Genomic DNA, 11,474 nt, shown 5'->3' with positions numbered 1-11,474 from the left:
TTCTACGATGGAAAATGACAGCACTTTTGTTCCCTATCCATCTCCATACACCTCGATCAATTGTCTTGGAGTCATTTTCATCATGAATTGCCAATCATGGAAACACTGATATTCAGTTTCAGTTGGCATTTGAAGCAACGGCACTACACCCTTTCATTCTTCCTTGAATGAGTGCTTCTACACTGGCTGCTTTAGTCTCTCTCACTTATTGCTCACTCATCATCATTCTGCTACAGTTTATCTGTAGTATATATTTATAGATAGATAGATAGATAGAGAGTATGATATATTCCAGTGATATGAAACAGTGACATGGCTGACACTGGAGAAACAATCAACCTTCTCAACATATTTGAATAAATATAAATAAGGTCAATAAATGTGAACTGCAAAAGTTAGAGTATGTGGGTTTACACATATAAATCACAGTGAAGTAATCAGAGAATACTAGCTCATACAAAATATGTTAAAGTTCAATCTCCTGAACTTGACAACTATGATAAAAAGGTCTCTAAGGAACAGTACGCATTTGCTTAAAATCTCTGGTTCCCAACACTGCCATTATGAACAATTCAAACTTTTCTACCTGTTTCTTCCTCCAAACGATTTCAATAACATAGTTTACACATTTATTCACATTCATCAAGTTTTTCTACAGAAGTTGAAATTTTTACAAGGAAAAATGTCGTCATTTTATACAATTTCTTTTCTTTTCTTTTTTTTTTTTTTTTTACAATTGTTTTCATATGGACCATAACAAGCACACAGAGACACACACAGCAGTTTGAAGGTTGAAATATAGAACCTTTTATTTTCTTTTTCGAGTAAATAGTGTTGAAAATCTGAAATAAGGTTTAAATTAGGTTTACTGAGACAACCTTTGGATCGACATTAAATAGTAAATAACACCTTACATGCCCAAATCCAGTGACAATGAAATGCTTCCTTAAAAAGTTTGTTATTGCTTTTCATATTTTCCCTTGTTCAAGTTCAAGTATAAAAATTCCCGACAGTGTAAAATAGCCCATCTGATGTACTGTATATTAAAAGCAGTAGAAGCACAGATATTGAACCTTGACAAGGACTATACATTCTAGTGTATGAAGCAGCATTTTGCTTAGTTTTTACAAGGAGTTTTTCCTCTTTTTTTATTTTCTACAGTTCTAGATATGACAAAAAAAAAAAGAGAGATCCTGCCTGCACATAGGCCTGCATTAAATAAACATCTTACAAGAGGCATTAACCTAGCAGATATTTAATGAAATGCTCTAAAATTCATAAGGTATAGAAAAACAAAATGTACAGTGCACATACAGAATTTTATCTTAAATAAATCAACATTTTTTTTTGGTTGAGTATGTTAATGATACTATAACTAAATCTACTCAGTAACTTATAATATGCCATGAGATGAATACATTATTATTATTATTATTATTATTATTATTATTATTATTATTGTTATTATTAATACAGTACCACCACTAAGTCTCCGTCCTTAGAGCGCAGCATAACTCTCAAAATAAATAAATATCAGTTCTCTTTCCTCTTTAAATAGCATTACAGTTGTAAGGCACTGTGAACTCTCAGACTTGTGTTTGAGCCCTCAGCTTTAGTGCTGCTTTTTAGTACAAAGCCATGAGAGAACAGAGAATGGATTAATCTCTCACTAGGAAAGAAAGACATGCTGGTGCACAGACATTTCTCTAGACAGACAGAGTTTGGTTGACTGATGGATGTTCATTGGTTCATTGTTGAAGTCTGCTTGTCTCACGTTCTCACTCGTTCGTTCCAGAGAGGAGCTGCTCATGAGCGAGAGATGCGGTGGCAGGTGCTGAGGGTGATGTCAGAAGGGGATCAGGGGAACGCAGTCTGCGCTTAAACCTCCAGCCCGGCTCTGTAGGACAGGGGTGGAACTGCTGACAAAGCTGGAAAGGTGGGGGACATGTTCCCAAGCGGGCACAGGGATTAAAATGTGACAGCTCAACAAACGAGCACAAGTGATGGGTTCTTTCCAGAGCAATCTGTGTGTGTCTGCATGTGTGTATGTGTGCGAGCCTGTCTATCCCCACACATCAGCTGCTGCCTGTTCCTCACTCACAAGTCTCCAGCTCTGACCTTTTGTCAATTTGGATTTATCATACAATGCGTGTGCATGAATAGGTGTACGTGTGCAATAGTGTGTACATGAGTTTGCACAGAGTTAACAGTGGAAATTAGTGTCTGTACGTGTGCGTGTGTGAACGAGTAGGCAAAAATAATACTACGTAATGTCCTTTCGTTGAGCTCTGAAATTGTTCGTTATCCTTCAGAGGAGAGTGGCAGGAAATCTCCGCAGTTTGTTTTGTCTCCCGTCGGCTGTTGTTTTTTTTTTTGGGTCGTTTTTTTTTTTTTTTTTGCTTTGCATAGGTCAAGAGGTCAAAATGGGAATCAGAGTAGGGGGACATTCAGCATCAGGAAGATAAAAAGGCCATCCTGAACATGCCAGACAAAGCTACATTTATATTTTCTTTCACTCCATTTCTCCACAGTTGTGTCCTACTCCCTGATTGGCAGAGTTTGTTTGTCTTTACTAATTTGTTGGAAGAAAAAAAAAAAAATGCTCCATTTCCCTGATAATCAGAAAACAAAACCTCGCAATGCACATTAGACGACAGAACAGGAAAAAAAAGAAGAAGTCCCTCAAAAATGAGAATAAATATGTAAGTTAGAGGGCTTCAGAATCAAAACACTGTGCGGACATCTAAAGTCCTTCATGAAGAAAAGTCTTCTAATTTAATGACAGCATCTGGACTTAAGGCTTCTTAAGCCACAGTGATTAGTCATTGCGTTCTCCTTTAGCAATAAATACACTACATCAATATTAAGCATAAAGATAACAAGAACAGTTTCGATAATGGTAAAAAGTTACATCTCTGTCTTTACGCCTTCTCTGATTTTTTTTTTTCACATTTTTTCTTTTTTTTTTTTTTTTGGTTTAATCACAGCAAGTTGGAAAGCGATGGAGTTCCCACCTCACTTAAACACCTCCATCAGTCGTCATCCTCATCACATTATCCTCCCTCTGGTGAGACACCTCTGTACAGCCAATGAGCAGTCACTGAGCATTGGCTTTTCCTCACATCTCAGTGCCATGAGCTGCTATTGCATGCGCTCGGCCTGCAGTTGCTGGGGCTGGTACTGACCGAATGCGGCGGCCGCGGCGGCTGCCGCCGAGCCTGGAGTGGCAGCGGCCAGTGGCTGCTGCATAGCGTAGCCATAGCCAGCTGTAGTGACGTAGCCGGCTGCGGCGGGGGAGGCGGCGTACGGGTACTGCTCATACGCGGCGGCGGCAGCCGCAGCAGTAGCAGCGCTGGCGTACTGTGCGTATGCAGCTCCAGTGTAGTCGATGTAGGGCGAGGAGGCGGTGGCGGCGGTGGACGCAGTGGTCGGCTGCACGTGAGGGATCACCACGCTGGGCTGCATGAATGCCTGTGGGTATACGTAGTGAGCGGGGATCCTGCGACACACAAACACAGAACACTGTGTTAGCCACAACAAACTAGAGCTGCAAACTGCACATGGTTTAATCTGCAGAAACACAACCACAGGGCACAACCCACACCGTGGCCAAACTCCACAATCCAAAAAAAAAATTAAAATTCACACCCCATTTCCCACCAACACCAAGGAAATGCCTTGTAGTGGTTATGAGAGTTATAGGGTTGCCAAAATAGATATTTCGCTCAAAACAAATGCATATTAGACTTGGACCATAATAACTAATCAAATGCATTCATATGGTTTTTTTTTATTTTTTAATCAAGACTTATAATATTTATTGGGTTATATTAATAGTTGACCATTACATTTAAATTTAATTTTCACCTGGGAAACAACAGCTGCAGAAATTAAAGGGAGAGCAAATTTTCAGCAATAGCACAAGCATGCTGCAAGTCACACGGCCTGTTTTGGAGCTCAGTAGAGGGGGAAAGTGGGACCCTGCGGAAGCCGAGAGCCGATGAGGTGAGCATTGTGAATGTGTCACTGCGACTTTGACAGCTGGACAGTTTTCAAAAAGAGACACTGCTGGCCATTTCCCCCTCCGCTTTTAGACAATGAGCTTCGTGCTGGATGGCACACACAGAGGGAGTTTTGATTAAATAAGCAATCAGGAACAATAAGCACATTCTGCCTTTCATTACGTACTCCAGTGCATTTTGAGAGGATTTTTTTTCCCCCTGGAACATCTTTGCTGTTTTGTTTTCAGGATGTATTCAGCAAAGAAGAGATGTCATTCTCATCATATCTCAAATGTTTCCTTTTTGTTATGACGTAAATCAAAAACATTTTTGAGCAGTACTTGAAAGGACAAAAATCTATAATAGGGGTTTTGGCCTAAAGTGTGACTTCAACTAAGCACACAAGCTTGTTAGAACAACATTCAAGCCCTCCAGGCTAATTATCAAATGGCACAAAAGATAAAACTGGGGTTATAAATGTGCTATCATGGCAACCCTATTTCCAGCACACCACCAACAAACTGAAAAATCATGGCCCCAAATGAAGCAAGTATAAAAACACAAACGTTTAAAAAAAAAAAAAAAAAATCTATCATTATCACCATCACAGCTCGGTCACACAAAGCACAAAATGAAGAGTTAAACAAAAAAACCCAACCAAACCAATCTCTAGCATTTTTCTCACTCAGGTCAAAGGGCAAAGCTGTTTCTAGAATATCCTGCACTGACACTTTGCCAGCCTGAGGTGATAGCATTGCTTTGGCATGAATAAATAACAGCACAGCACACACACACACACACACACACACACACACGCACACACACACACTATAAAAGATTGGGTTACAAAACACAATGCCAGAGACACCTAAGCACATACATCAATTCTCACACAAAACACAGTTTAAAGTAAAAACACTCCATTCCAGAACTAGAAGAATTATTTTACGCACACACACACACACACACACACACACACACCATATGTATGAACACACACACACACACCATATGTATGAACACACACACACACACACACACACACACACACACACACACACACACCTACCTAACTACAGAATTACACCACACATGCAGGCGACCAAAGTAGCAGAGCAACCTTGCTCTAAATTAAGAATGAACAGCTGAGAATAGCTGACATAGCTGGGCATTTTCTCATCACCATGGATACACAGTGAGTCAACACCAGTTTTAATCATCGTTATTTGGCCACTGCATGTTCCAGTTAGCTAAAGGAGCTATAAGCACCACCGTGCTTTGGTTCAGCAGACTTAGCACTGGCTCATACTAGTTCAGAGAGGTGTTACGTAACCTCGAACAATCACTTTCCTTGAGTTTAAGTAAATAATTTCTGTAAAATTAGATGACGATGTTTGGATCGCTCCGTTTGTATCGCCTGCTCTCCGTTTGAATGACAGGAGAAGCTGGACTGCAGTTATTTTCATCTCAAACAGCAGCTGTCGTGGTCCGCTCGACACAGCATGTCGCAATCACACCTACAGTAGCTCTTCTGCCTCTCCCATGTTCACCGTGCCTTTCTCACTCAAAAGCACTGCAGCACAGAGATCCAATGATTTTGAAGTCCCAGTTTTGTTCTCAAACATTATGGTGGCCAGGGATCCCTTTAACTACAAAATAAATACTACAGCCTCGGGACAGATTTATTTCATGACCATTATTTAAACGGGTACGATAAAGTTTGGCCTAGTTACCAGAGTCATAGAGGGTTTTATTACTCAACTACAGAACATTTCAAGTAGGTCCAAGTTGACATTTATTTATAGAGCTACTTGTTTTTGAGTTATTAAAGGTTGGATTACCATTTGGAGGTCCATTCAATTCAACTGACCAGTCAAATCAGGTAATAACTATATGAACTCAATGATTAAAATAATAATTTTTTAAAATGCCGAGTCATGGTGAGGTTAGCTGAGGCTGAGGTGACCCCACTCTGAGAACCATTGGATAAGACTATCTTAGTATGAAGGTACGTTTATTGGACTGGTCCACATAAAGAGTAGAAGCTCTGCTCTGGTTCTGCCTTAATGGTTTACTAACTTGACAGTCATTCCTAAACATTTAACTAAGTAAGTACAAAAAGACAGGAATCTTTCACAACACCGTGCTGTGATCCCAGGCCCAGTTTCCCAAAAGCATCGCAAAGTTAAGATCATCTTAACCGGTGGAGAGGAAGTTCTACGTCTTAATGATGATCTTTGTCTTGAAATGCTTTAGCCGTGAGCATATATTAATTGGTTACTCTTCTCTTTTTTACAACTAGAAGGTGTTAGCATTGTGAAATCCCCTTCGAATCATATTTTAATCAATGTTCTCCTCAAACGTTCTTCAAGGTCAAACAAACTGATCGCATGTACTTAACAAACGACCAACTGTTTCTGTTCGGTGTCCTTTAGTGCTTTGACCACAAACTGGAGGCATGTTGTGCAATGGACAACAGATTTATCCTACAGCCACCAATGGCCCAGAGCCTGTAAACAGAACAGACTCCAGCCCCATGGGATCCAGGAGTCCGTTTCCTCCTCGGGCACTGGTTAAAAATACCTCTGTTACTAAGTGGCATGCCAGACCACAGCATTTTTTCTCCTTTTGACAGGACTGGTGGGGACAGTCATATTAAAGTTCATATCTAAATAAGGGTTTGAAATCAAATGCCATGTAAAAAAAAAAAAAAAAAAAAAAAAGTGTCCATCACATTTGCCCCCAAGGAGCACACCTGTTGGAATCCATTGAAACCAGAGTGCTTTTCTAAAAGGCCAGCGTAACACATGCGTTAAGACTATTAATGACTGGATTACTTCATGATTCTCCATTTTTAAATCCTAGCTATTCTGAATAGAACCTCAATCGGAGAACCAGCTCCAAACATTTTGCACTTTTGAAAGGTACGAATACCAATAGAAGAAAATATAAATCCCCATATACAGATCAATACACTGACTTCAGCTTGAGTGAACTGCCATCCCAATGTGACACTATTGTGCTGGCTTTGGCCCCATACCAGCATGAGCCAACTGCTCCGAGGTCAGAAACATGAGGTTCCCTTTCAGCTGCCCTACACGGCACTGTTGTTATGTGAGAGATTCTTTTTAGGTGACAGGGCATTATAGTGGGCCTGTTTTCCAGAGTGGATCTCATCGCTGTATGTGAGATGCAGGCCAGCTCTCAAAGCCAGAGAGAGATAGAGACACAGAGAGAGAGAGAGAGAGAGAGAGAGAGAGAGAGAGCAGGCCTCATGCGACTGCACTGTCAGCACTATGGCCTTTGTGTGGCACAATGGAGAAGCTTGTTTTCCTTAACGCCACACGGACCCATGTGATAAAGGCTCGTTTAGAGGCCTGTAGCTTTCAGACATTTATTTATGTCACACTGAGGGGCTTGCAACACTGCAAACACATGCACCCACGCACACACACCCACACCCCAGATTAAGTAATACAAAGGCTAAAAGCCCTTCTGGATAACTTCCCCAACATATTAAAATTTCAAGTTCATAATAAAGAGAGTTGGCTTTCCAATGAAAGCGAGTCAGTCGCTTTCCCTTGTGTACAACATATCAATGATTGAAAGACTGCAGGTCTCCAGGGACTCTGGATCTACTGCATGATGCCTTATAGGGCTAGAAAGAAAGAAAGAGAGAGAGAGAGAGAGAGAGAGAGAGAGAGAGAGAGAGAGAGAGAGAGAGAGAGAGAAAGCAAAAGAGAGAAAGACAAAGTGAAAGCGAGAGAGAGAAGGGGAATAAGCAGACAGATAAAATGAGCATAAAAGAGTGCAAGAGGGAAAAGGAAGACCTACAAATCTATCACGGTCATGACAGATGTCAGTGGGAAAGAAGAAGAAAAAGAAAGAAAAAAAAAAACAGCAACGTGCAAGCAAGTTGTTGTTGGGTTGTTTGGTTGAGGTTGGGTGGAGGAAGAGGGTTTTATAACAATGTCACACAAAAAAGATTGCACTCACTCCAAATACAAGACACCAAAAAACAAGCTACAGCAAAAAATAAAAAATAAACAAAAAAGCATCAAAGGAAATCCCCACTTTGCTGCCGTGGCAAAGTTATCACACTTCCACAATTCTGAAAATCAACACCCCCAAACCAGCTTTTTTTTCCCCCCAGTAAATGAAAAAAAAAAAAAAAAAAAAAAAGCACACAGTTTTAGCTATTAACACCACTTCATGACGGTAAAAAAAAAGGCACACACAGCTCTATGCACTATTAAAATCAAAAGTCCAAACCAAAATAAAAACCAACATACATGCATATGTAATCACCATTTCGAGCTTGTTTGTGTGTGATTGAGTCTACAGGTACGGTAGCTATTGATCTGAGCAATGCCCACAGAGCTATTCCTCAAACCATCAGTTAGCTTAACCCATATCGAGCCTGTCGGACCAGAGAAAGACAACATTGAGTCAAGCTACAGTGTCTATCAATCAATTTAAAAAAAAAAACAAAAACAAAACAACAACACATCTCACACACACACACAAACACACACTCGTAAAAAAGGACACACAGTCTTAACGCTATCAAATATTCAAAAGCTGTGACACTGTGGTTAGCCATGGATGATCAACATAATTACAGATTACAAACAGCTGTATCTAAGTAAATACTGTATAAGCCTGCTGACAGCATTGGAGAAATGGCTGCAGTATCAGAAAATGATTTTGTATGGTTTAGATACAACACATATTTGTTTTATAACTAACTTGTTTGATTCTTTCTCACCATCAAACACAGTCAATACGATGTAGTGTCGCTACTCACCCATACGGTCTCTGGATGAAAGCCGGATGAATCTGGGGTACACCAAACGTGAATCCTATGTAGAGACATAAATGGAAGATATTTCTGGTTAAGATACTGCTGATGGATTTTTATGTTCCCTAAAAAGGTCATGATGTTGAAAGCAGGATGTACATGGATACACGATCATGCTTTATTGATGCCCAAGGCTGCACCAGTCGTAGCATGTTTTCTAAAGGGAATCCGAAACCCTCACCTGGCTGCATCACCCGCGGCTTGGCTCCCAGGTAAGCCAGGTTCACGTTGGCCTTCCTGCCGTCAATGATAGGGTTGGGGTCCTTACAAGCTCTGTCTGCCGCAGAGCGATCTGCCATTGTCACCTGGTTAAGAAAAAAAAAAAAACATGTCGTGTTGAACGAAGTGATGTTGACTTTTACTCTACCGGTCGTTAACGAAACGAAATACACTTCACACAGGTTATCATCTTCGACGCTTCTTTTCCTACAGTCCTGACACTCTTATTTCACTCCGAGGTACTTTACACGGTAACTGGGCCACAAAGTGCATGTGCGTACGTCTGACACAAGGTTTTGAGAACCGTTTGACTGGTTAGTCTGGCAATATAAAAACAACGTTCGGATCCAATAGCGGGGTTATTATTCGGAATCACGTCTAAAACAAATCCAATTTGTTGCACTCACTTGAGGACAGTCAAGCCAGTTTGTTGACTTTCTGTCAACTCAATCTTTTACGCCTTAGCCAACAAGAGTATACCCTGCTGAAAAACAAAACAAAAGAATAGAAACCATCACAGAAAGTTCTAATGGTTTCCACGACAAACACCATTACAAACTTGTTAACCATTAAAACCATTACCAAATGGATTCCATTACACAGTAGGACGTAATACGGACAAAGGTCCTTAACGGTATCCACTAGACATAACACGCCGCCATCAGAAAGCAACAAATTACCACTAGAGACCCACATGGACTATTACAGTTTCCATTAAAACCAATACAATTCCTATTATAACCATTACAAATTCCACAATGGTTTCTACTGTGTTTTTTGTTGTTTATTTGTTTGTTTGTTTGTTTTCAGCAGGATGGTAATGCAGGGAATGATTTATGTTTTATCACCAGAGGACATTTTCAAACTTTGGACACCCCAACAACTCATTCACAAACCCACCCAAAAACTTTGTCTCTTCACTTCAAACAACACAGACGATTAGCAACAGATCAAAGCCATGAGCAAACCTGATCAAAGGGGAATTGTAGAGTATTGTGTGTTGGTGTGCTCGGTGAGTTTTTGGCTTCATAGAAAACCCTGACACAGTAAGAGACACCAACATGGTCCCTCAACACCAATTTCGCAGAACTGTCCCAGCCAAATCTGATTAATCAGAGGAGTTCTGAGTTTCGTAGTGCAATGTGGATGCTGAGTGTGTTCACAGTTTAAAACGACACCAGCTTTCACATTACTGAGAGCATGTGTTGATGATGATGCTGCTGCTTTTCAATAATAATAATAATAATAATAATAATAATAATAATAATAATAATAATAATAATAAAGTAGTGATGCAGATGAGAATAATGTCATGTATGGAGGATTTAGACAGGAGGAAAACAATACTTACAAAACCATACCCCCTGGACTTTCCAGTCTGTCGGTCGGTAATCACGACAGCCTCCTCGATTTCCCCAAACACCTCAAAATATTTCCTCAGACTGGAATCTGTGGTGTGATATGGCAGACCTCCGACAAATATCTTGGTGTAGGTCGTGTCCTTTTGGGTGGTATGCATCCTCAGTCCTCAAACGCTCACGTGCAATGCAATGCAATTAGGAAGAAGAAGAAGAAAAACAACAACAACAACAAAAACAAAAAGTAGTGCAATGTTTGAGTCGATATACAAGCCTAAATCTCTCCTATATGTTTCTCTTTTAAAACACGAAGAGTTACGAAGCAGTATAAAACACGGCTTGGAAGCGACACAACTTTGAGACTCGAGGTAGATTTTATTGTCACTTGTGACTCGTTGAGCGGATTGTGCCGGAGATCATCAGGTGGGTTGAACTCCGCTTCGTAACTGACGTCTAAAAAAGTGCCTCTGACCCATTCCTAAATGCGCCTGGCGAAACCACGCCCACATAGCGATGTGGGAGGGGCGGTGTCTATCGCCACGCCCACCGCACGCGCCCACCCGCACGAACAGCTGGAGAACGGACAACGGAGTAGTTGTGCTCACCCCCTACCCCCCTCCCGTCCACAAACACTTGTTGCTTTGATAAGTGTGTGTGTGTGTGTGTGTAAAAGAGAAAGACATACATTCTGATGCCTACAGTATTTCAGTGAATCAATGGGAATAATAAGACCACCACCGACCCAGATATTATTTAGATGGTGGGCCATTTAAAAAATTTTTTTACTTAGTAGTGGCTGATATAAACGTCTCTTTGTTGCTGTTATGTTGTGAATAATAATAATAAGAAGAAGAAGAGTGCACAGTGGCTTAGTAGTTAGCACATTCGCCTCACACCTCCAGAGTCCACGGTTCGATTCCCACCGTGACCCTGTGCGCATGGAGTTTGCATGTTCTCCCTGTGTTGTGGGGGTTTCCTCCCTGAGTCCAAAAACATGCATGGTGAGTCCAAGGTGTCCGTAGTGTGTGAGTGAAT

General features: G+C 40.8%; 1 protein-coding gene across 2 annotated transcripts; it reads right to left on the bottom strand.

The window, feature by feature from the left end:
• Positions 1–783: 783 nt before the first annotated feature.
• Positions 784–10,908, bottom strand: rbm24a (RNA binding motif protein 24a). 2 transcript variants are annotated; one of them, XM_017454707.3, is made up of 4 exons: positions 10,433–10,908; positions 9,044–9,167; positions 8,809–8,863; positions 784–3,499 (listed from the first exon to the last, which is right to left on the bottom strand). In XM_017454707.3, the coding sequence occupies exons 1-4, from the start codon at positions 10,598–10,600 to the stop codon at positions 3,142–3,144; spliced, it is 705 nt and encodes a 234-aa protein (XP_017310196.1). In that variant the 5' UTR covers positions 10,601–10,908; the 3' UTR covers positions 784–3,141. The 2 variants fall into 2 exon arrangements, with proteins under 2 accessions (XP_017310196.1, XP_053531367.1); XM_053675392.1 differs by lacking the exon at positions 10,433–10,908 and adding an exon at positions 9,489–10,250.
• Between the last annotated feature and the right edge of the window lie 566 nt (positions 10,909–11,474).

This window comes from Ictalurus punctatus, chromosome 24, assembly GCF_001660625.3.
Source record: "Ictalurus punctatus breed USDA103 chromosome 24, Coco_2.0, whole genome shotgun sequence".
Classification (NCBI taxonomy): Eukaryota; Metazoa; Chordata; class Actinopteri; order Siluriformes; family Ictaluridae; genus Ictalurus; species Ictalurus punctatus.
Note: the sequence above shows the minus strand (reverse complement) of the source record. Positions and strands in the feature narration are given on the sequence as shown.

Excerpts from the sequence above, each read along its gene's own strand:
- rbm24a (XM_017454707.3), bottom strand. The coding sequence starts at position 10,600 with ATGCATACCACCCAAAAGGACACGACCTACACCAAGATATTTGTCGGA. Across the intron at positions 9,168-10,432 it reads AGTCCAGGGGGTATGGTTTT|GTGACAATGGCAGATCGCTC; the intron begins GTAAGTATTGTT and ends TTTCTTAACCAG. Across the intron at positions 3,500-8,808 it reads TTCATCCAGAGACCGTATGG|GATCCCCGCTCACTACGTAT; the intron begins GTGAGTAGCGAC and ends TGTGTGTCGCAG.